This window comes from Petaurus breviceps, unplaced genomic scaffold, assembly GCF_028583685.1.
Source record: "Petaurus breviceps papuanus isolate PSGF00001 unplaced genomic scaffold, PetGlider_PUasm1.0 140, whole genome shotgun sequence".
In the NCBI taxonomy this organism is placed as follows: Eukaryota; Metazoa; Chordata; class Mammalia; order Diprotodontia; family Petauridae; genus Petaurus; species Petaurus breviceps.
Window position 1 is genome coordinate 41,861,797 of NW_027185698.1, and position 26,112 is coordinate 41,887,908.

General features: G+C 36.1%; 1 protein-coding gene across 3 annotated transcripts in view; it reads right to left on the bottom strand.

The window, feature by feature from the left end:
• The window catches only part of HTT (huntingtin), a 228,883-nt gene that overhangs the window by 150,193 nt on the left and 52,578 nt on the right, over positions 1-26,112 (bottom strand). For 2 of the 3 annotated variants that reach the window (XM_069070714.1, XM_069070719.1), the window contains exons 10-19: positions 25,810-25,857; positions 21,452-21,532; positions 16,127-16,488; positions 15,384-15,507; positions 14,192-14,310; positions 12,876-12,987; positions 9,109-9,246; positions 8,060-8,218; positions 7,847-7,944; positions 6,805-6,944 (exon numbers count right to left, since the gene is read on the bottom strand). In XM_069070714.1, the coding sequence (XP_068926815.1) occupies positions 6,805-6,944; positions 7,847-7,944; positions 8,060-8,218; positions 9,109-9,246; positions 12,876-12,987; positions 14,192-14,310; positions 15,384-15,507; positions 16,127-16,488; positions 21,452-21,532; positions 25,810-25,857 (1,381 nt within the window). The remainder of the gene's footprint in view (positions 1-6,804; positions 6,945-7,846; positions 7,945-8,059; positions 8,219-9,108; positions 9,247-12,875; positions 12,988-14,191; positions 14,311-15,383; positions 15,508-16,126; positions 16,489-21,451; positions 21,533-25,809; positions 25,858-26,112) is intronic. The other variant, XM_069070716.1, reaches the window with a different exon arrangement.

A 26,112-nucleotide genomic window follows, 5' to 3' on the forward strand; every position in this document is an offset into this window, starting at 1 on the left:
GCTGTGACTCAGTACAACCATTCTGGAAACTGTAAGGGCAAGCAAAATGAGATTTTTTGTTATTTTTCTGGATTGAGATTTAGCTAATCAAATGCCTTTGAGCCTCACCTTTGACTATATCAAGTCTTTGACTGGAAACATTATACACTGTATTGCCCTTAATAGGCCTAAGGGAGTTTGAAGATCTTCACTGCCCTTAATAGGCCAAAAGGGAATTTGAAGATCTCCCCTGCTCCTTAATAAGCCAAATGTAATCGCAATGGGGCCCAGAGTGGGAAAAGCTTACAAAAAGGGTGGAAGAGGAAAGGGCCATTAAGAGAATGAGCAGAGCTGGGAGAGGCAGAACTGAGACAGAGAATGTCTGTGATGTTGGCACTCTGTGATCTGTGTTACTTTCTGAGACAGAAGTCCTGTCTGATGTTCTGTGTTGATTTCTCAGACAAAAGCCCTGTCTATTGATCGCTGCTGATTTCTCAGACAGAAGTTCTGTCTGCTCTGCACTGGTTTCTGAGACAGAAAGCGAACTGAGATGAGAGCACCGGTAATGTATGCAAATACTATAGTAGCCCTTTATTTTCCTAGAAAGAGAAACTGTGTAGAGCTTGGAGTGGAGCAGTACCCGTAAATCGAGATATAGAACAGGAGCAGAGAGCTGCCTACATGTGAATCCAGGAAAGAGTTGGGAGTAATCAGCCCATGGAGGAGGAGGCATGGGGTTTAGAAGCCAACCTCAAGTCAAGATGAAAGAGAACTTTATAGATACTCTGTACTGACTGATAAGATCTGTAACTTACAGTGACCTAGGGGTGGATGGTGTTTGTATTTCCTGCTACCTGTTAAATATGATTATAAGATATACTGAATGATATGTTTTGTTTAAGACTACATGGCCATCTTAGTAATAAGTTATGTTGTTGTGAATGTTATGCTTTAGTTTGTTTAATGTTATGCTTTATTTAGTTTATTGCTGAATAGAGAATTCGTTATACTACGTAATCAGACCCTTAAAGTTGTTCACAGCAGCAGTTTTCAGGGGAGCTACCATGATTGGCTTTACATAAATCAATTTGGAATTATGAAATTAAAGTGGTTTTGACCCAGAGATTACATTACTAGGTTTATATATCACTGATTAAAAAAAAATCCTCACATAAACCAAAATATTTATAGTAGTACTTTTTGTAAAAGCAATTAGAAACAAAATAGATTCCCATCTGGATTATGGTACATGAATGTACCTGAATATTTACTGTGTTACATACAAGAAATGACAAATGGGATGAACACAGAGAAACATAAAAAAATCTATATGAACCTGATATAAAATGAAGATTGTAGAATCAAATGAAGTAAGAGGAAACCATAATCAATGACTACAGAAATGTGGATGGAAAGAACAACCATACACAACAAATGTCAAAAATCAATGTTACAAAATTATAAAGAACAAGTAAGTCTGGAAAGAAAAGTTATGGGGGACAGAGATGGCAGTGGAGCAGGAAGCAGTGCAACAAAGCTCCTGGCCACAAAACTCCTCTCTACAGATGTAGAAAATGCACCAGGACAGATCCTGATGGAGAAATGCAGAAAAAGTCACAAAGTGTCTTTGTCAGGCCCAGGTCAGTATAAGGAAACAAACAGGTAGATCTGCTGACACAGAAGACTGGGTTAAAGCAGTTGAGACAAGCATGGAGCATGACAGAACTCAGGGAAGGGCTGTGCAGAATGAAAGGAAGTCCATCACCCGTAGAACAGTACCACCAGACACAAATTAGGATACTGTGATTCAGACAGGTGCCAAATAGCAATTTTGTTGACTTCTCCCTAGTTCTGAGTCACAGGTCTGCGCTCAGGTTCCCAGCAAGGGAGTACAAGGATGTTAAACTGAGAAAGGAGGAAGTTCAGAAGCCAGCAGCAGTTTGGCTCAGACCCCAGGTGCAGAATGGGATCTCGTGTCCTGAACCTACATAGGACAGCAGAGGAATAATCTAGGCAGGAATCCCAGACCAAAGGAGAACCTGTAATTCCCTTACCCTGAATCAGCAGAATTTCCTAGCTGGTTAACATGGGTTGAGTCCAACAGTGTATACTCTTACTCAGACCCCTACCAAGGTCAGGAACTGGCAGAGGTAAGACCAGGGGAGCACAGAACAGACTTCACCCTGAATCAGATTACTTTGGGAGTACTGAAAGCGTGAATGTTTCAATCCTGTCCCTATAGTCCTATTAACCTAACATTTAATATCTAAAGAAAGAAGCAATAGTACCAGACCAGACCTTCCTTCTAAAAATGCTGCCCTAATAACACGAAGTTCAAAGTCAGGAAGTAGGTTGGAAGAATGGGAAAGTTATAATGAACTCATTATGGTGACAGGGACGCTCAAGACAAAACACAGAAGAGAATGATTCCAAAACATCTACAAGCAATGACTCAGAAAAAAAAAACCCCGGGGTACACACAAACTCAAACAAAATGCCTGGAAAAGATGAAACAAAAGTTTTAAGATGTTTTTATAACAGGAATGAGAGCACTTGAGGAAAAAATCAGAAAAGAAAGGAGAGCTTTAGAAGAATTGTAAAAGGCATTAATTTATCACAAGAGGGATAAAATCTTGCCCAAGGCAAAATCAGAATGGAACAAATAGAAGTCAATGATTCCATGTGGTAAAAAATATTAAAAACAAAGCCAAAAAGCTGAAAATAAAATAGAAAATGTGAGATATCTTATAGCAAACACAACTGACATGGAAAACAGTTTGAGGAGAAAAAACTTAAGAATCACTGGACTATCTGAATACCAAGATCAATCTACCCCTTCCCCCAAAAAAAGTCTAGATACCCTATTTCAAGAAATCTTCAAGGAAGATCTCTTAGACCCCAGATCAAAGGGAAATATTTTAGAAACACAGGGCAAAATGGGGAAAAAAAAAGATTTTCTGGTCATTTCCTGAAACCCCAAAATTAAAATTCCCAGGAATATCATAGCAAAAAAAATCTAATTTCCAGGTAAAAGAAAAAAAAACCATTAGAATTATGTTTTGTTTTTTCCTTAGGCCTAATCCCTCCTTTAATCTCCCAGGGAAATAGAAAAGAAAGTAGAGGGAGAGAGGCTGATGGAAGGATTAGTCCTAAGCAAAACAACAAACAAAAAACCCCACCATATAATTCTAATATGTACAAAAATATGTATAGCCCTTTTGAGGTAGCAAAGAATAAGAATTTGAGGGGGTGTCCATAAATTGGACAATAGGTGAAAAAGTTACATTATGCAAATATGATGGAAGATGAATGGGATGGTTTCAGAGAAACCTGGAAAGACTTCTATGAACTGATAGAGTGAACTGAGTAGATCCAATACTACAATTTATACAATGATAGCAATATGGCAAAGGCAAATAACTGTGAAAGAATTAGGAACTATTATCAGCTTAAGAACCGATCATGGTGCGAAAGGACTAATGATGAAACATGCTATTCCCTTCATTACTGAGAAGTGAAGGACTTGAATACAAAAATAAGAAAAATTCTTTTTTTGGACAAAGCCAGTGTAGAAATTTACTTCATTATACCTTTGATTCAATACACTTGTTCGTAAGCTGTTAGATTTTCTTTAGTTCTCAAGTTCAGCAAGAGAAGGAGAAGTATTAGGGTAAAAAAGTAGAATTTTGGTGATTGAAAAGATTAAAACTTAATTTGAACTCTTAAAAAAAATAACAAAAAGGAGCAGATTTCAGAAGAGTGAATCACCAGCAGCTGTGGCAGTTCTCAACCCATAAACACGAAAAAGAAAGTAAAAGGTCAATCAGGAACTCTGTTGGAACTGAGTGGAGAAGAGCAAGGTCTGGCCCCAGCTCCCAAGGAGAGAAGTGGCAGAGACTGTGGCAGCTGCAGCTGCCCCTGCGTGGTGGCTACCTCCAGAGCTCCTGGCCTGCAGATTGTAAGGGGACCAAGTGACTATTCAGAGAGTAACTGCTCTTGCTTTAACCTGCTTGGATTTGGATTGTGGTCTTGGGTGGTAGTCCTGGGGAGTGTTGCCAGTGTGCCAGAGCTTTTGGGAGCTGTGGAGAGGGCACACTTCTAATACCTCCAGCAACTGTGAAAACCCCAGCAATTTGGGACATAGGTCTCTGCAATCTGAAAGCAGAGTTCTACCATGGCAAAGAGCTCAAAAGTCAAGTAATTGGCTGGCAATACAAGCAAATAGAGGAAGCACAAAGAGATGACAGAATCCTTTTTTGGGGATGAAAAGGATCAAAGCATGGAATGGGAGGAAGACAACAAAGTCAGAACTCTTGCATCAAAAGCTTCCAAGAAAAATATGAATAGGTTATAGGCCATGGAGGAGCTCAAGAAGGATTTTGAAAATCAAGTAAGAGAAGTGGAAGAAAAATTGGGAAGAAAAATGAGAATGATGTCAGAAAACCATGAAAAGTGAGTCTGCTAAAGGAGACCCCAAAAAATATTGAAGAAAATAACACCTTAAAAAATAGACTAACCCAAATGGCAAGAGGCCCAAAAAGCCAATGAGGAGAAGAATGCTTTAAAAAGCCAAATTGCCCAGATGGAAAAGGAATTTCAAAAACTCACTGAAGAGAATAATTCCTTCAAAATTAGATTGGAGCAAATGGAAGCTAATGACTTTATGAAAAATCAAGATACTATTAAACAGATACAAACAAATGAAAAAATAGAAGGCAATGTGAACTATCTCATTGGAAAAAATACTGACCTGAAAAAAGATCCAGGAGAGATAATGTAAAAATTATTGGACTACCTGAAAGCCATGATAAAAAAAAGAGCCTAGATGACATCTTTCAAGAAATTATCGAGCAGGGGCAGCTAGGTGGGCACAGTGAATAGAGCACTAGCCCTGGAGTCGGGAGGACCTGAGTTGAAATCCAGCCTCAGACACTTGACACATTTACTAGCCTTGTGACTTTGGACAAGTCACAACCCCAATTGCCCTCCAAAAAAAAAAAAATTACCAAGCAAAATTGCCCTGATATTCTAGAACCAGAGGGCAAAAGAGAAATTGAAAGAATTCACTGGTTGCCTCTTGAAAAAGTTCCCCAAAAGCAAAATCCTAGGAATTTTATAGCCAAATTCCAGAGTTCCCAGGTCAAGGAGAAAATACTACAAGTAGTCAGGAAGAAACAATTTGGGTATTGTGGAAATAATCAGGAGAACACATGACCTAGCAGCTTCTACATTAAGGGATCGAAGAGCTTGGAATATAATATTCCAGAGGTCAAAGGAGCTAGGATGAAAACCATGAATCACCTACCCAGCAAAACTGAGTATACTACAGGGAAAAAATATGGTCATTCAATGAAATAGAGGATTTTCAAACATTCTTGATAAAAAAAAACCAGAACTGAACAGAAAATTTGACTTTCAAAAACAAGAAGCAAGAGAAGCATGAGAAGGTAAACAGGAAAAAGAAATCAAAAGGAATTTATTAAAGTTGAACTATTTACATTCCTACATGGAAAAATGATCATTGTGACTCATAAGACTTTTCTCAGTATGAGGACAGTTGAAGGAAATATACGTGTGTGTATATCTGTATATATATATGTATATATGCACATATATGTATGTATAGGAGGGTATATGTGTGTATAAATACATATAGACAGAGGGCACAAGATGAGTTGAATATAAATGATATCCAAAAAAAATAAAATTAAGAGGTGAGAGAGGAATATATTGGGAGGAGAAATGGAGAGATAAATTATCTCATATAAAAGAGGCAAGAGAAAACTGTTACAATGGAGGGGAAGAGCAGGAAAGTGAAAGGAAATAGGTCAACCTTACTCTCATTGAATTTGGTTTAAGGAAGGAATAACATACACACTCAATTGTGCATCTTACCCTACAGGAAAATAGGTAGTAAGGGGATAAGAGGGAAGGGCAGATTGGGGGAGAGGGTAGCTAAAAGCAAAAACCTTTGAAAAGGGACAGAATCAAAGGAGAAAATAGAATAAGTGGGGGATGGGATAGGATGGAAGGAATTATAGTTAGTCTTTCACAATATAACTACTATGGAAATGTTTTGCATAACTACGCATTGAACTGCTTATCTTCCCAGTGGGGGTAGGTAAGGCGGGAAGAAGGGAAAAAAATCTGGAACTCAAAGTTTCAAAAACAAATGAAATTGCTTTTTATATGCAACTGGGAAATAAGATATACAGGAAATGGGGTATGTAAATCCATCTTGTCCTCCTAGAAAGTTGGGGGAGGGGATAATGAGGGAAGATATAAGAAAGAACAGATTGGGGGAAGGGGTATTCAGTAGGCTTACTATTTTGGGGTGGGGGTAGGGGAAAGATGGAGAGAAAAATTTGTAACTAAAAATCTTGTGGAAACAAATGTTGAAAACTAAAACTAAATAAATAAAAATTTTTAAAAAGAACCAAAAAAAAGGAAAGAAAAAGAAAAAATAGAAAGAATATGAAAATATGCCACTCCCACCCCTTCGCCAAGGTGTAATGTTGCACAACACACATATTTTCAGACTTTTACTATGTACTGATCAGTTATGTTGCTTTTATCATCTTCCTTTTCTTTGTTTTAAAAAAAGAATACTATTTTTATATGGCATGGCATTCTGGTAGAAAAAAGTAGTGTTCTGGTGATGTAAAAAAAAACAAACTAAGACTGACTTACTCATAGAATTATGATAGCTCTCAATACCTGTATTAACAAATGGACTTTACATTTTTATGCCAGATTAATTAGAGAAATGCACTCACTATATAGCAGTGAATGAATCAACAGAATGCTTAAAGCATAATCACTTACCTAAAGTCAATTTCTGCAAGAGTATCCAAAAGTTCTGTTCTTACCAACCAGTAGGAACTATTTCTCAGAGTCAAGACATCAATGATCAATTGTAATCCTAATTCACTATAGCAACTGCTGCATAAACTCATGACACAATGCTGAAAAACAGGAGTTTTCAATGTTTATATAGCACCACTCATGACACTACACATCAGCAATGTGATTGTTATATTCATAATACAACCAATTGAAACACCAATATATTGGGATAATTCATATACCACACATTTGGATGAATAAAATATCTACTAAAATTACAGTGGCAAGTCTATTTAGTAAAGGAAATATTTAAAAATTAGGCTATCTCCACAAAGTTTTTCTATAGCTTCACCTTTGTACAAAGTTTTACAATAACAAAGAATCCCTGAGACCAAGAGTTCTTAATCTGGAGTCAGTGAACTTGTTATTTTAATATTTTGATAAATGTGATTCAACATAATTGGTTTCCTTTGTAATCATATTTTATGCATTTAAAAATATTCTTCCGAGAAAAGGTCCACAGGTTTCATTAGACTGACATGACATCGGTTCATAATATTAAAAAGGTTAAGAACCCATGCCCAAGTTTCATATCAAATAGAAACAGATCTCTGCCACAGAATGACTTAGAAAACCACAAATTAACATTATGTTGTATTTCTGCTTATTTTGCTAAACATTTCCCAATCACATTTTAATCAAGTTTGATACCTCTGCCCTGGAAAAACAATGTCATTTGACCCTTGAAACAATTTTTTCAGTAAATTCTCATTTTATAAAAAACAAAATTGAGATATAAAGCAGTTAAGCAATTTGTTCAGTGTCACAGTGAAGAAAGGACAGAATTAGGGCCAAACCCTATGTCTTCTGGGATAGAAACTAATGCTCTTTCTAGTAAACAAAGTTGCATGCGAAAGAGAGCAAGGAGTGATCAGGCACTGAGAAACACTCAAATGAGGCCCTCTTATGAACAATGGAGGATCTTCATGTACAAAGATAGGGCAGTAAGAATAATGCTCACCCTTACAGCAGTACAAGCCAGCTTGCAGGTAACAGATGACTCATCTTTCAAAGTTTTCTGCAATAAAGGGATGCAGTCTACCAGGGAAAAGGTATTGCCTAAACAAAAAAAGATGAAAATAATTTTTTTTTTTTATAAAACTAAATAGAAGAGATTCAAGGCAATTTTTAAATGAGACATTTGGCATAGAAAACTTTAGAAGTCAACCTTTACCTGTTGAACTTCTGACAACTGCTAACCAGTTTTCCACACTGAAGCGAGATTTATTAAGAATGGAGTAGATAATGGTTCCACAAAGGATAGCAGTGGCTCCTCGAATCTGTGGGTCTCCATGATCAATATAGTTCAAGACATCTGAGACATACTGATCCTCTGTAGAAAAAAATCACACACCTATTATATATAAGCTTCTTTACCATCAAAGTTTCAAACCTAGTTAAAACTTTTACATCCAGAGAAAAAGTTTTTGAAAACACATACTTTGAACACTAGCCCAAACCTAAGAAAACCTGAATAAGAAAGGCATGTGAATTTGAAGGGGCTAAAATAATTGATGATTTTAAGTTATAAAAAGAATGCAGTTGGGCGGCTAGGTGGTGCAGTGAATAGATCACTGGCCCTGGAGTCAGGAGGACCTGAGTTCAAATCCAGCCTCAGACACTTAACACAAAACTAGCCATGTGACCTTGGGCAAGTCACTTAACAACAACTGCCCTACCTTCCCCTCTCCAAAAAGCAAAAAAAAAAAAAAAGAAAGAAAGAAAAAAAACTAGACAAATCTAACAAAAAGATGGACAAGAAATAAAAATGGAGGGAATTAAAAACAATAAAAAGAATGCAGCACACAATAGGTACAGAGTTCTCTGAACCACCTATTCAAAACACTACATATTTCAAACACAATATATAATCTTTCTAGCTTTCTTTTCAAGAAGTCTTACTTATTTTTAAGGCAATTAATATGCAGATCTGTTACTGTTTCCTTTTTTTATCTTTCCAATATTACAAGTAATATTTTGGATGATTGCAGAAATTCAAGACTGCTACCATTTACATTTTTGAGAGGCAGATATAACTGCTAGAATACTACCCAATTACAAGTTACTAAAAATATTCCTATTATTCCTGCTCTAAAACTAGAATACATGGATTCAAACTATAAAGTGTTAGTTGTTCAAATACAACATTATTTTACAGAAATAGGATACTTTGGATGTTTTACAAAATAAGGATTAAAGTAGAAAAAGAAACTCTCAACACACCTGGGTGCTCCATGGTCTCAAGCGGGGTTTTGTAAAGCTTGCTAAAGAAAGATTCAGGATGAAGGGCCACAGCTGCTCCAACACAACTTACTGCCAAAGCCTTCACACTCACCCTTACATCCCTATCTGGAACCAATGCTGCAAAAAGACAAAATGGACCTCTTTTAGCTTAAGAATATTTTGTTTCTTAAAATTTTAATTTTAACTTTAAGAAACAAAACTAAATTCACTAAATTAGCATTCTTCCCTAGCATTCCCTCCCCTCACAAACCTATGACTAGTAGACTCAGTACCAGCCATCTATCGAAATATAAAAGGTTGTGATCTGCATCATTGAGCTCCTCTCAATGGAACTATAGCTGTCTACTTGTCATCTGCCAGCATGTGACCAACGTTTCTTCTCTTCCTACGGTACAATTGCTTTATGTCTTTTACTCCCATTCTTCAAAATGCCTCAAAGGTTACATGTTGCAACCTGAAACCCACCATGTGTGGGTCAATTGACCTCTGTGTGATATTCATTTATCATTCTCCAGAGACTACCGAATTTTATGTTTCCCCACCACATAGCAAAACCAATAGAAAGCTGGTATTCAAAAGATGGGCCTTTGGCCACATTTCTCAACTATATAGAGAACTGGGTCAAAGTTTAATATTACAATTAATTGATTTTATATTTATATATAAATATATATTTAGTATTATATTAAAATTTAATATTTATTATATATTATATGTTCTATATAATATATAATTATAGTATTATATGATAAAATTAAATATAATATATGTAACATATATTATTGTCATATAATAATATATTATTATATATAATAATGTATAAATATAATAATATTTAATATTAAAATTAATTACAATTCTTGAATTGATAAACAGCCAAAGGATATGAACTGGCAATTTTTAGATGAAATAATCAATGCTATCTATAGTCACATAAAAAAATGGTCTAAATCACTTGATTAGAGAAATGCAAATTAAAACAACTTTTAGGTATCACCTCACTTCTATTGAAGTGGATAATATGACAGAAAAGGAAAATAACAAATGTTGGAAGGGATGTGGAAAAATAGACACTAATGCACTATTGGTAGAGTTACACTGATCAAACTATTCTAAAGAGCAATTTGGAACTACACCCAAAGGTCTATGCATACTCTTTGACCCAGCAATGGCACTACTAGGTCTGTATCCAAAAGAGATTTAAGAAAAAAATTAGAAGGAAGAAAAGGAAAAGGACCTATATATACAAAAATATTTATATCAGCTCTTTTGGTGGTGGCAAAGCAATAGAAAGTGATTGTTGGGCTGAACAATCCAAAGAACAAGAACACAGTATTCCATGGCAATTTCAAAGGACTTATGATGAAAAATATTCTCCACCACCAAGCAAGGAGCTAATGGGGTTGGAATGCAAAGGGAAGCACACTTTTCTTACTTTCTTCATTTTTTCCTGGAGATTTTTTTTTTGGTACCTGTTTTCTTGAACAACATGGCTAACAAGGATATCTGTTTTGCATGACTGCACACATATAATCTATATCAAATGCTTCCCTTATCAAACAGTGGAGATGGGAGGGAGGGAGCAGAATTTCAATTCGAAATTTTTAAAAAAGAATGTTAAAAATTGCTTCTATGTGTAACTGAATAAAAATTTAAAATGTAATTACAAAAAAAAAAAGATGGGCCTTTGCTTTTATCAGAAGAATGAAACATTCTTTATCCACTTGGTCTTTACTCTGTGGATGTTCAGGTCAAACTCCTCTGAGTGATCATATTTTCAAAGGAGGCTCTGTAATATTCTGGGACTTCATGCAATAAACACAATGGTATCCACAAATGGGAGGACCTAGAGAACTGCAGTGGCTGCAGGAACTCACTCTACATTGAATCTTCTACAGTTACTGTCATCACTAGAGAGCATACACCTTCCTGTTTCATGCAATGCCTGACATTTATCATCATGGGTAACTGAAGATGGTTATTTCATAAGTTATGTCTTTTAAGGAACCCTAAATAATTTTAATATATGGATAGGAAACACCCTATCAAAAAGAACCTGTATCGCATTTTAAGCCTTGAACCAAATCCTTTTTCATTATCAACAATTAACATGACATCTTATACTCTCAACAAAATACTGTTGAATATCACTTAAGAAGGCTAACTAGCTCCCTAAACACATCCTGATCTAAGATATTCTCAATAGATGGCTCCCCATAAAGATTTTGTATAGATGAAAAAGTAGGCACCCATCAGTCAGTAGTTAGTGATGTCCTCTCAGTCACCTTTTAAATATTAATAAGTTCTAAGATGTTTCCACACTTACGGTATCTTCCCATTATTCAGATAACTGATTTATTGATCCTTTAACAACTTAAAACAGTTGCCTCTAGCAAAGACCCACACTACACATACATGGTCCAAATTCAGCTGTTTTCTTGTCTCAACTGGCATTTCACTTCAAGTACAAACATATAGAGTACTATGAAGTTACAGATAAAGGTTTTGGTTCCACTGTCTGGGGCAGAAAAAATAATTTGCTATAATAATTTTTGTAAATCTTTTCCATTTTAACTCTTGTTTTTGTCCTTTCTCCATTTTCATGTTACAATGCGTTTAAGATGACTTATAGAGGCAGTTAGGTGGCGCAGTGAATAGAGCACTGGCCTTGGAGTCAGGAGGACCTGAGTTCAAATCCAACCTCAGACACTCAACATTTACTAGCCATGTGACTTTGGGCAAGTCACTTGACCCCAATTGCCCTGCCTTCCCACCTCCAAAAAGCAAAAAAAAAAAAAAAAAAAGATGACTTATGTTAGTTGAATATCTTACAAAACTTTTCTGTAAACTGGTTTTGCTTCCTTTTTCATAACATAAGAGTGTGCAAACAAGTTTATATTGTAACACAATGCTGCTTTTGCAATTTCCCTCCAATTATTTAAAAAATTATTCTGAGAAAAAAACCATAAGCTTCATGAAAGTGTCAAAGAGCATGACACAAAAAAAGTTAAGGACCCTAATTTGGAGGGTGTTAACAAGATCCTCATAAAATTTTTCTCTTTATTTTCAAGCAACTAGTGCTAGCATTATAAGTTGCAACTATCTTTGTGGTAGTCTTTTTTCAAAAATGTATCATTGATTTGTTCACATAATAATCAAATGACCTATTAAATAACTTTTTTTGTTGTCGCCTTTGGGCATACAATAAAAGCAACTCTACCAACCTCTTTCTTTGCATCTACAAGGAGTACCTGTGAGCTGTACTCCCAGGGAGCCATGTCTTCTGTTCTTGTTTCATTTGTGACAAGAATGTAGAGATTGAGATGACTGAGCTTCTCCAACAATTTGTCTACTTGTTGGTCATATTAACAAGACCTCATGTGTGAAGTATGAATAATCAGGTTAATGTTGATGATGGTCTAAAAGTCTTTTCCCCCTTTCCCTGCCAGTCCACCACCACCATGAAGAAGTTTAAGGTAACACACAGAACTGAGGGCCATATTGTATTGTTCTTTATTTCATGGGATGCCATGGCCTATGGCTTTGATGAGTCTCTCTGTGTTTACTGAGGCTGGCTCCTAGACACCATTTGTGGCCTCATCAGAACCTTGTTTCAAACCTCTCCAGCATCATGACAACCGCCAGAACTTATGCTATTAGTATAGTCTTTGAGAGCCCAGGGTTACCTCCACACCAGAAAGAGGGATCACAGTAGGCTTCTGCCATACCAACTTAATTAAACTTACCACCTTTTTCTCCTGTGAGCAAAAAGGAAGCGGATAACAACCGAACACAATGGACTAGAGGTGCCAAATCACCATCAGTGAAGTGTCCAATATCTCCCTTTATTCTGGAAGGCTATAACCGAGAAAAATAAACATTTTATTTACCTTTATAAGACAAACCAATCGGTAACTATTTTTGAGCACTGTGTAGAAAAAAAAAAGAAAAATAAAAAAATTATGTCTTCAAGGGGTTTTTACAAACTGGTTCAACATATATGGCAAAAGCACCTGAAAAGTTAATTCAAAAGTTTAACTGATAGGGTCAATTCTTATCAATCAGTTCAGTACAATGCCTAACAAATAAGTATTTAAAAAAACATAAGAAAAAAAGACACAAAATTATATAGGAGTAAATGCCAAACAAATAATAGACAGTAAATGGCATAGTACTTTAGAAAAGAGAAGGATGGTAGAGTAAGAAGGACATAACTTTACTTCTAAAAGATAGGAAGGATTTAGTTAGGCAGAAAGGAAAGAGGAAGATTTTCTAGATAGGGGAACAATATAAATAAAAGCAAGGTAGAAGAAAAGCTAGAATACTAACCATAAAGTAGTGAAAATATAAATTATGATATGTGAATGCAATGGAATTTCATTGCACTATAAGAAATGATAAAAGAGTTTCAGAAGAAATTGGAAAGACCTCTAAGAACTAATACAAAGCAAAAGGAGCAGAAGAGAAGAATTTATACATCATAAAGAGATATAACTCTGAAATATTTTAAAACTCTGATCAATGAAATGACAAACCACTATTATAAAGGAATGAAGAAAAAGCATACTACCCACTTCCAGAGAGAAGTAATAGCCTCAGAAAGCTGAATGAAATATTTATTTTTGGACATAACCAACAAAAGAATCTGCTTCACTTGACAATATATATTTGTTATGAGGGGTTTATTTTGTTCTTGCCACTGCTGCTATTATTCAAGCAGGAGAGTGAGGGGAGAGGGGAATAAAAGTAAAAGTTTGTTAGAAAAAATAATGGAGGGCGGTTAGGTGGTGCAGTGAGTAAAGCACCGGCCCCAGAGTCAGGAGGACCCAAGTTTGGTTCTGGCTTCCAACACTTAATACCCACACAAAAAAACTAGTTGTGTAACCTTGGGCAAGTTACTTAACCCCAACTGCCCTCCAAAAGGCAAAAAAAAAAAGAAAAATAATAGAATTCAATTTTTAAAATAAAAAATGAGAAAATAAATTAATGAAGGTATCAGAAATCCATCTACCTATCAAGAGTTTGAAATCATTATTTACGTATTTTGAGTTATCTACCTCACCTTGTTTTCATGATCACCTGGCTCCACAGTTTCATCTTTTGATAAAAATCTGTCAACACTGCTATCAGATGGCTGTCTGCTATGTCCTGTACTTTTCAGGAGATGGGGCTGCTGAAGTGCTTCAAAGAAAGACCCCAATTAAGTAATAACTTTAACAGTGACTTACAACTAAAATACAAATGCATGCTTACATACATACATACACACAAATATGAACTAAAAGAAAATCTCTAGTCTCTTCAAGCTCAGCTCCTACATTGTTGTTGTTGTTTGTCCTTGATTCTGGAAGAGGACCGAAGACGTCAGGAAAGTGATGCCTGGATGTAAGTGAGGGAGGGCTACGCAAAGTCACCAACCTCACTCCTCCAAAGCACGTGGGTCCAGAGGCAAGATGCAGATCAAGACCACTGGAGGTGGCCCCAGATGCAGTGGAAGACCGTGGCCTTTTTAAGTTAATTTCTTTCCTGGGTCTCAGTTTGTCTTAGGCAACACCCATTCAGTGATTAAGGCTAAGTGAGAAATGAGGCAAAAAATGGACTTTTTTACCTAGTCACCAAAAAAACAAATAATCAATCTAGGAGGGGAAGACCCTCAGGGTTTCTGACCAAAACAGAAACAACTACTATATATACAAACTATAATTTGTAACAAGAAAGTAAGCAATAAAATTTCCATCACATAACAACACAGGAAAAAGCACTATGAAAATACCTAAGTACAAATTTTCACTGATGTGCAGGAAATTGACCAAGAAACATATCTTGAATTTTTGTAACTACTGTACCAAATAGCTCAAGCAAAAATGTCCTTCTATATGGGTACTTTCCTGATACCCCTTCAGTTCCCAGTGCCTCCTAACCAAATTACCTTGTATTTATTTTGTAAATATTTTATGTGTGTATATGTATGTGTCTGCGTGTGCATGCACATGCATGTGCGCACACACACATGTGTTGCCCTGGTACAATGTAAGCTCTCTGAGGGCAAGGCCTATTTCATTTTTGCCTTGGTATCCCTGATATCTAAAACAAAGCCTACTACACAGTATATTCTACTTGTTGATTGAACACAGAATAAATAAGTCATGAAACATTAGTCTCAAAAGATTTCTTCCAGAAAAACAGTAAAGAATGATAACACAAAATGTCTATGTAGTCTGTTCTTGCTCTTTTATCAGCTGAAATTAACATACCAATAGTAGAGTTTCTGAAATTGTCTGGAGTCTCATCAGGGAGAATATTTGATGACTCATCATCTTCATCCTGTAACTGTCCAATCTGCATTCCTGAATATTGGCTTTCAGCACCATCTAATACCTATATCGTTCAAGAAGATAACTTCAGAATTCAATATGATGGTTCCTAATTAAAAATCAAATATCTCACAAATGTCCACAAAGACAAATCAGTCTGAAATTCCTTATATATAATATAATGTTGTATAGTGGCAAGAACACTGAGATAAGACATGGGTGATTCAAGCTCTAACCCAGTTCTACCACTAAATAACTATGACATTGGACAAGTCACAACCTATTGGAATCTCCATTTCCTCATCTGTAAAATGAAAATACCTGCTATACACATACAAATTTATAAAATTTTTATGATATTAAATGGATAAACTTAATTAAGATGAAAAGGACTTTTTTTCACTTAACTTAGATCCATGAAAGGCAGTATTTTCCTATTAATACATAATACATTACATTTTTAGTAGCATTCATTCAATCCAAATTATTATAAAAGACTATTAGAAATCCATTATCTATAGAACAAAAATAAGTTGATTTCTGCAATGAAGTTATAAAATAAGGTCAAGCTGTAAAAGGTATAATCAGCTGATTTCTTCACTGTTATTGATTGGGGGTGTGAGACAAGTCAGGCCCCACAGAAAAAGACTGGGCCTCCCCACCCTCACCCACTGCATACTTACAATTTCAGAACTGTCTGAAGGGGTCACAGCTGAATCTGGGCCTTCTGTAGTTGTCTGTGAACTATCACTAATAGGTGACGAAGCCTGGGTCCCATCATTCATATCCATAGTAGGGTCAGATGGGACAGCACTGATTTGGCTTGAGCTTCGACTAAGCATATCCTCTTCATCCCCATCTGTGGCTGCACTGGTCAAGTCACAACCAGTCAGATCAACAGAGTCTGACTGTAAAGTATGTTGGGACCTGGGCTGCTCAGTGATGATATCATGACCTGTGGAATCAGCAGCTGAACTTGTAGAGACAGGAGTTGATACACCTGATGAAGAAGCCAATTCACCTGTGATTTCACTCTTCATTGAGGCTGAAAGTAAAGAATGCTACATGAGGTTTTTGTGACACTGCTTTCCCCTGAGTCTCCTGCAAATCTCACTGATGGTTCATTCTCAATCTCCTTTAACTGATCAATTAGCACGTCAGGCCCATTCTTTGGGAATGTATCTGAAGGCTCCATCTTGAGTTCTATTCTCTCTATATTCTCTCCCTTGGTGTAATGGCAAGCACAGAAGTGGTTCACAACTTGTTTCAGTTCAAGTTTCTTTTGAGCCTTGTATCAAGTCTGTTAAGAAACCTAACGTGTGAACCCTAGAATTAATGAACTCCTGCAACAGGAATGGGAGGAGCTAATGACCATATATAAGGAGAGCCCCAGGCTAGAGACAGCAGAACTGAGAAGAGGACTCTTATGGTGGCAGAGTCAAGGAGAAAACTTGTGGTATCCCAGCACTCTGTCTGTGTTGATGTTTGTTGTGATACTTTGTACAGAAGCCCTGGGACCTTACTGGAAGCCCTGAAAGAGGATTTTCTGGTTTTATGTTTACAGAAGTCCTAGAGGAGGGTTTTTTGGAGGTCCTGGGACTTTACTGATGATTTGTGCTGATCTCTTGGACCTTGTTGGTGGGTCTGTGTTGATTTCTATGTCAATGATCTGTGTTGAGTTCAAACTGAAAGAAGACTTTAGTTGGATACTGTGTCCTGACTGAGAAGATTATGATTTACTGTGACCTAGGGGTGGAGAACTTTGACTTTTGTACTTTGTGACAAGCCTCCTTAAGGATGATTGAATGATTGAGTTACTAAATGATTGAGTGACTAAATGAATGTACTTTGTTGAATACTATGTGCCATTTTAGTGATAAGTTTTTGAGTTGTGACATGTTGAATGCTGTATTTTGATTTTCTGTGATAAGTTATAACATTGTGAATGCTATACCTTGATTTTCTGTGAATGTTTTGCTCTGATTTGTTATTGAATAGAGAGTTCACTTTACTGTGTAATCAGAACCTTGAAAAGTTGTTCACAGCAGCAGTCCTCTGGAAAGCTGCTCGTGCTTGGCTTTACACTTGGTCACCTCATCAGCTCTTATGAGTACAATTGTCATTTTTATGCATTTCCCAGATCCATATCTCTGAGCCGCAGTCCCACCTCAGCAAATGCTTTCTCATCATTTTGAACTTGATGTCCTATAGGTTTCTCAAGCTCATTATGTCCAAAATAAAAGTATCTTTCCAAAACACATCTCTTGTTCCAAACTTCCCTATTTCTACTGAGGGCACCATAACATTCCCTCCAGGAACCCAGAATTGCAACCTATACATTACCCTTGACTCCTCACCCCATATATCCAATCAGAACTCAAATTTCATCCTTTTTATTTGCAAAACTTCTCATATATTTGTCTGCTTCTCTCCATGCACAGAACCAACAGTCTGTGCATGGACTATTGGTCCAAGACTTTCATTTCAGGAACTCACCACCTCTTGTGAGATTCTGAATTGGTCTCCTGGTCTTGTCTCCCCACATCATTCAATCCCACACAAAGCTGCCAGAGTGATCTTCCTGAAGTACTAATCTGATTGTGTTATCCCTCCTACTCAAACCACTATCCAAACTCCTGTGGCATTTAAAGCTCTCCACAACCCAGCCTCTGTAGTTTTCTAGTCTTCTTATACTTTACCATCCACTACAACTCTATGGGCCAGACGTTGTGCCCTCTTTGCATTTCACGGGTGACGCTCCATCTCTCGTCTTTGCACTGGCCACACATTCTCCCTGTAGTGCATGCTTTCCTTCTACAATTCCACCTCTTGGAATCTTTGGCTTTCTTCAAGCCATAAACAGCTCAAAGCACAAGCTTCTAAAGGAGATGTTTTCTAGTCAGCCCAGCTACCAGGGCTTTTCCTCTCAGGTTAATCTATATCTATTTAAGATTAATTTGAACCAACTTAGTATGTATCAACAACAACAATATCTCTCACACACACGCATGCACACATACACATATCTGTGCATGCACTTGCCCCTGTTCTCTTCCTCACTAGAAAATCAGTTTCAGGAAAGCAAGAACTATTTTTGCATTTACTTTATATCCCATGAACTTAATTACGTGTTTAACAAATCCCTGCTAATTGACTGACTAGATCCTCCTTTCTGTCCCATCACTCCTGCTCAGTCTCCTTTGGTGGTTCTTGATCCATGTTCTGCCAGCTAACCCTGGTGTCTCCAAGCCTTTACCCCAGTCCCTGTAACTTTATGTATTTTGTTCTAAGTACTTAAAAACATTAATATGAGAAGGGGAATGTAGGTTTGACCAGACTGAAGAAGGGACTATGAAAAAAGTTAAGCATGCCTCGTCTACTATCTCATTTAGTGACTTCATCACGTCTGTGCAGAGTATTCTCAGATCGACATTTCCATTCCTAATGTTTCTTCAGAGGCGGTCCTCACCACCAATTGCCTTATGTCTATCTTGAAATGACTGTCCCATTGGCATTTCAAACTCGTTATGTTCAAACAATTCATTACCTTGCCTCCCAAACCAACCCCTCGTCCAAACTTCCCTATTAATATCAATGACACCACCACCCTTCCAGACACACACCCAAGGCTCATGCTCATTCAATCCTCATTCTCACTTACCCCACATATCCAATTTATTGCCAATTTTTGTCCATTCTACCTTCCAAGCATCTTTCATTCATATCCCCAAAACCTAGTTTAAGATCTCAACTCTTTCCTGGACTATGACATTAGCCTCCAGGGATTTTCCCTCTCTAGTCTATCCTCCAAATAGCTGCCAGTGGTCTGCCCACATCACACACCCATCCCTGCTCAAGCAGTTCATGCAGCCCCTTCCTCTACTTCTGCAATCTTCTCACACTTGACTTTGCTCTATATATACTACAATGCAGCTATACTGGCTCAAGGCAGATCTTCACACACAACCTTCTCTCTCCTGATCTGTGTTTTTAAAGTGACTGTCCCCTGTGACTATAATGTTCTGCCCCATACCCTTCACCACTAGTTTCCTTGGCTTCCTTCAAGACTCAGCTCAAATCTCACCTTTTTTTTTTTTTTAAAGCTATCGGAGTTAAGTAACTTGCTCAAGGTTACACAGCCTTGTTTCTGGGTGTGGCGCTAAGTATCTGAGCCCGGATTCGATCCCAGGTCTCCCGACTCTGGGGCCAGTATTCTTACTCACTGCGCCACCTGGCCGCCCCTCAAATCTCACATTCTACTAGAGCCCTTTCCCTGGTCCCTTTAACTGCTAATATGGGCTTCTCTCATAATGCCTTTCATATACCATCCATGTATCTTCTGTGTACCTAGTACCAAGAGGTCTCTTCTATTAGAACATGAAGTTCTTGAAGACTGTTTTTCTTTGTATTCCCAGCACTTAACATAATGCCAGACACAGAGCAAGATCTTGATAAACTGTTTTATTGGAAATCGAGGAGCTGTTCATCAATTGGGAATATGTGGTATATGACTGTGAAGGAATACCATTGTGCCATAAGAAATGATGAGGGGGTGGTTTAAAAAAAAAAACACCACAAGCTATATGAACTGATACAAAGTGAAACGGGTAGAACCAATACTGTACACAGTAACAGCAATACTGTATGATGATCAATTGTGAATAACTTAGCTATTCTCAGGATTACAAAGATCCAAGACAATTCTAAAGGGCTTAATGATGAAAAATGATATCCGCCTCCAAAGAAAGAACTCACGGAGTCTGAATGCAGAAGCAACCTTTTTTTAACTTTATTTTTTCTTTTTTTTTTTTTTACAATATGGCCAATATGGAAATGTCTTAACATGACTGCACAAATATAATCTATATCTAATCGCTTGCTATCTCAGGAAGGTGCATGGGAGGAAGGGAAAAAAGGAAGGAAAGAACTGGAAACTCACACATTTTTAAATGAATTTTTAAAATTGTTTTTCAATGGAATTAGAAAAAAATAATATGCTCATAAATAATTGTTTGTTTGGTGACTGGCACATTTTGTTGTTGTTGTTGTTACAACAGCCAGGTGGTGCAATGGATAGAGTGCCAGTCAAGAAGACCCAGCTGGCCTTAAACACTTAATAAGTGTGTGACCCTGGGAGAGTCACTTAACCCTTTTCGCCTCAGTTATTCATCTGTAAAATGAGCTGGAGAAGGAAATGGCAAACCACTCCAGTATCTCTGCCAAGAAAACTCCAAATGGAATCACAAAGAGTTGGACACAACTAAAACAACTGAACAATAACAATGTGCCTAAGTACTTAGTTATTTCCAAGTAGTCTCCCCCAATAGAATGTTAGTTCTTCAAAGGCTCTTTTCCTTTGTATCCCCAGGAATTAGTTCCTGACACTGAGTAAGATCTTAATAAACACTTGTTTAATAATTGGTACATAGTAGGTGCTTCTTTATTGTCAAATGGCTGATTGAAGGAGAATAATCTGAATGATATGCAACAATGATACACATGGTAAAATGTGCTGGCAGATTCAGATTAGCCTCGGATAAATTACGTGAAAATACATTTTAATCTCACTGTTATCAGCAAGCCTTGAAACTCCTCTCCATTTAAACAAGAACATGTACTCTGGAAATGAAAAGACATTTTGAAATGGGCATATATCAACCATTAGGAGAAAGGGAACTATCATTAAACAGGAAGACCCCCAAAGTGAAAAAACAGCAGGATCTCCACTGACTATTAAAATTGTGCTAGATGAATCTACCCCAGAATTCAAATTTCTGGAGGAAAGTGCCCAACTGTATATATCAGGAGATGCATGTAATAGATCCTTCCCCAAAAGACTTAAGTGAAGAGAAAGGAAATGAGTTAATATTTTAGAAAAACAGATTCACTACTTCTCTCTATTAGCATGGGTAACAGTCAATAAAATCAGTGCACAGCGATCACAGTATGGAATTTAAAATGGAAAGTCAGATAATCAACTTTTAAATAAAATTAAAATGCTGAATTACCTGCAAATGTTGCGCTACTGACTTCAGACCTTGATTCTGGGTCATCTTCTAAGCCTTCTTCTTCTCCTAAGAGCACTTTACCTGATAAATAATGTAGTAATTAAATTCAACGACTTATTAAGTACCAGAGTGGTAGGCACTATGCTTTGAACTGGCAATTTGATTTCCATGTGGTAATAATTTCTCTTTTAGTTTTCCTAAAAAACATAACAGTCTTCTTGAAACAAAAAATGCACATTTCTAAATACCAAATCATGGGAAGATTTCTTCATATCACCTTAATGATAACAATGGCTAATATCTGTACATAATTTGATATCTTATAAAGTGATTTCCTCACAGTACATAATATTATGAATACTGCTACTCACATTAACAACTATATTTTGAAAATTACAATGGACACAAAGACACAAAATCCTAGGTGCAAATGTTTAATTTTAGAATTCCTAAGAGAATCTAAACATATCCCCCTTTCCCTCTATCATTAAACAAGAAGACAGCAACAAGGGACCCTGAGGTGAAATTTCCTCTTCTGCAAAATGGGGGTAATTTTATTTATAGCATCTATCTAACCTATCTGTTGTAAGAAAAAGATTTCTTAAATCTTAAAGCACTACAGAAATTAAGCCACTGCTACTACTACTAGTAGAAAGAATATCCTTACGACATTTAATGAGATCTTAGGATATTATTAAATATATTTGAGTATATTATTCAAATTGATACCAATTTAGAGAAAATAGTTTAATACCACAGTGCCCAACTAATAGAGCATGCCATCTTAGAAAAATACCTAAACTAGTATTAAATTAAATTTCTGTGTTATGACCAACCCTGGTCACAGAGATGATATAAACAAATGATGTAATGCATCCCTCAGCTTTCCTTGAAATGATGAGTGACCAACAGTGAAGAATGTTGCACAGGCTGACAGACACAGATGGTTTTTACATCAATTGGTGCTGTTTAATTGTTTTTTCTTTGTTACAAGTGAAAGATCAAGGGGATGGTGTGGAAGAAGAGAGGAAAAGACATGGAATCTGTACCATGTATAAACAAAGGACACCAGTAATTTTTTTAAATAATAAAATATGGATTCACTGATAAAAAGATACAGTTATCTTAGACTTAGAAATGTTACATCTCAAGAGTTCTTTTCACCAGATTAATTTTATTTTATAATCTCTATAAATTAAGTTGCTTTCTGTCAAAATTAAGCTATAACAGTCAGAACCTACATATCTCCAGAACTGAAATGTGAAATTACAATTTACTGTGGCTTCAGATTTCATTAAGTATTTAAAAATATTTTTCAGATAGTTCTTGACAACAAATTATTCTTCAGGAGAAAACATGAATCCAAATATAAATTCAAAGCTATGTGTATTATCATTATTATCACCTCAGAGTAAAATAATAATGAGAATGAAAATAAAATCTGACATTTGTATATGCCCTTCAGATCTGCAAGATACTTTATATTATGCAATCATTAATTTTCATAATATGCCACCTTGATACTTATCATATATTACAATATCTTTAGCAGATACTGTCCCAAAAACTAAAAATTCCTTGCTTTAAAACTGCTTTACAAAATGTTAATAAGCAAAAAAATCACGCACATATACACAAAGGAATGAATTAAAAAGAGAATTCAGAAGTGGTAATGAAGATGTCACAGATGTAGAAATTAACTTAAGAGTAAATAGTGGGTTGGCCAGGCAGCACAGTGAGTAAGAACACCGGCCCCAGAGTAGGGATGACCTGGGATCGAATCCAGGCTCAGACACTTAGCACCCACCCAGAAATACCTGGACATGTAACCTTGAGCAAGTTACTTAACCCCGATTGCTTTAAAAAAAAAAGGGGGGGGGGGTAAATAGTGGTGAATGTAGGTTTATTGATTGTATCCTTTAGAGTCAGACAGAACAAATATTTTAAAACATCTTCAATACTTTGGGGAAGAGTGATTCCATCAATGTGCACATTTCCTTTGTCAAGAGCTGCCATGGACATAAAAGTCATCACCCTATGGCGAACCTGGTGGTGAGCTTCTCAATAAAGAATTTTTTCAACTAAATAAACAAATACATTACTATTTAAATGAGTGTGACACATCCTGTGGTAAATGACATGTAACTATATAAATAAAACATTATTAAAGAGAAAAATGCAGAGAAGTCCCAACTCGAGTAATTATAGAAATGTGGATGGTCTGCTAAATATGGCTATGATTTCATGAAAGTCACAAGTCATTTAACTTGTCAGATTAGAGAAACTTTCAAAGCAGAAACCTCAAGCTTTTAACATTATTAAAAGACAATAACTATATTATAATGTTTTTTAAATCCTCTGAAGAAAAAGGTTAATTTCTTTTGTCCTAACCACAGGAACAGTGAACCTAAAACAGATGACACACTACTCATCAAGCAAGTACTAGTAACTGGTTTGCTAATTACTCATCATTTTCTAGCTAACTTCACAGCTCATCACTACAGGAAAAAGTTACTACACTGAAATAAGAACAAACAAGTAACAAAATGATTTGGTTGCCCTATGGAGCAAAAAAATTTCAATTTCCAAGAAAATCAAGAAAAGATAAAATATACATTAAAAAAAATGAAGGGGTTCTAGTATTTTTAAAAAATTTTTTACTTTTGGTTTACAACATTCAGTTCCACAGTCCCTTGAACTTAAAATTTTCCTCCCCTCCCCACCATGGCAGTGTGCAATCAAATATAGGATCTACAAATACTTTCACATTAAACATTAGTCAAGTTGTAAACAAGGATTATAACTCTAGTAAGTATTTTTAAAGCTTGCCAAAGAGTAGCAGTAAATCTTTCAAACTGGCAGTTAGATGGCAGAGTGGGCAAAGTGCCAGGTCGGGAGTCAGAAAGACCTGAGTTCAAATTCAGCCTCAAACACTTGCTAGCTGTATAATTTTGGACAAATCACTTAACTTCTGCTTGCCTCTATTTCCTCAACAGTAAAACAGGGATAATAACAGTACCTACCTCTCCGTGTTGTTGTGAGGATTAAATGAGATAATAATTATAAATCACTTAGCACAATGCCTGGTACATCATAAGCAATATATAAATGTTAGCTATTAAATTATGAATCTCAAGGACTTCAAACAACAATGGTAGAACAGTTATGAAATATCTGGATTACTAACTAATGGAAATAACTTTTTTTGAACTCGTACTCATCCTGCCATGCACAGACCCATCAATAAAATAGTAACCTCCTCTGGAAAAAAAGACTTGAAAATCATCATGTGAAAAGCATCCTGCACTACACACAACAGCCAGCTAATGGTTTTTTTTAAACGAACAAATGAATGAAAGAGAAAAAATAAATGTCATTCTTTCAAGATTTCAGAATAGTAGATGAGAGAATGCCCTTCAAATAAAAGGGCATTCACACTGAACAAGAAACTGAGAATGGCATTTCAAAGATTTATGACATGTACAAGCACATCAATAGATTAGATGTGCATTAGTCGATAGTCAAATTGACATATTTTGCACAAAATTTGGTATCTGGTATTCAAAATATGGTTGACAAAATGATAACAGGGCTCCAGTTTAACAAAGATAGTAGATGCTTAGAGTTCTAAATATGAAAAAAAACTGAAAGTATCAATTGTCTAGATAAAAAGAAGTTAAGAGCATAGAAACATGCTTGTTTAACATCATTAATTAGTTCCACAAGTACATTGCCTTAAGAGAAATTATATTACAGGGCAGTTATTTTCAAAGTAACAGTGCTATACAAATGGGAAATAATGTTGCTGGAAATATAAAATTCAGGCTACAAAAATTCCAAAGAGCTGACTTTTACAGCAACCTAAGAGTAAAACAAGGAATCCTAATTCCAGGCCAAAACTGAGCAAAGGAGAGATAGTAGACCCAGAACATTAGGCTAGATAAGGTATGTTGGCTAGAGGAACAGAGGCACCCACGAATAATGGGGCTGAGTAGAACTGACTTATGATAGGGGTCTACTTATATTGCCTTAACTAAGTTATTGCTTAACTATTTTGGCCAAACCTATAGGCACGAATTACTTCAGGGATACCTTTGCAACACAAAACTAAGCAAATTACCTATAACATTAGAAACAGAAAATAAAGACAAATTTGCAAAACTATTATGGCCCAGTTATCAAGGATTTAAGCAATATTTTTAAAGGTAAAAAATATTACTGAGAATAGACATGGAAACAGTGTCCAATGTATTATGAAAATAGAGAAAGAAAATAAATCATGGAAACAGAGTCCAATATATTATGAAAAAAAGAAAATAATAAGATCACACAAGACTCTGACTTTTTAAAATAATCACCTTTTTGTTTTCTTGAAAGAACAGGGCTGCATGAAGACCCCCCTCCAGCTGCAAATCATAGAGAGCAAAAGATCAAAAGTAAGAAAATGGACTGCTGAAATCAGGAAAGAATTTTTAATAGCTTCAAAAAAGCTGGATTTTCATGCAAACTAGAATATAGCAAATACATTCCATAAACTATAATCAATATTATTGTTTGAGAATCTCAAATTTATATAAAAATATAATAAAGTACTGAACACAAATTAGATGCTACCCAAGATATAAAACCAGCTAGTTAATTACATGACAGGAACATTTGAC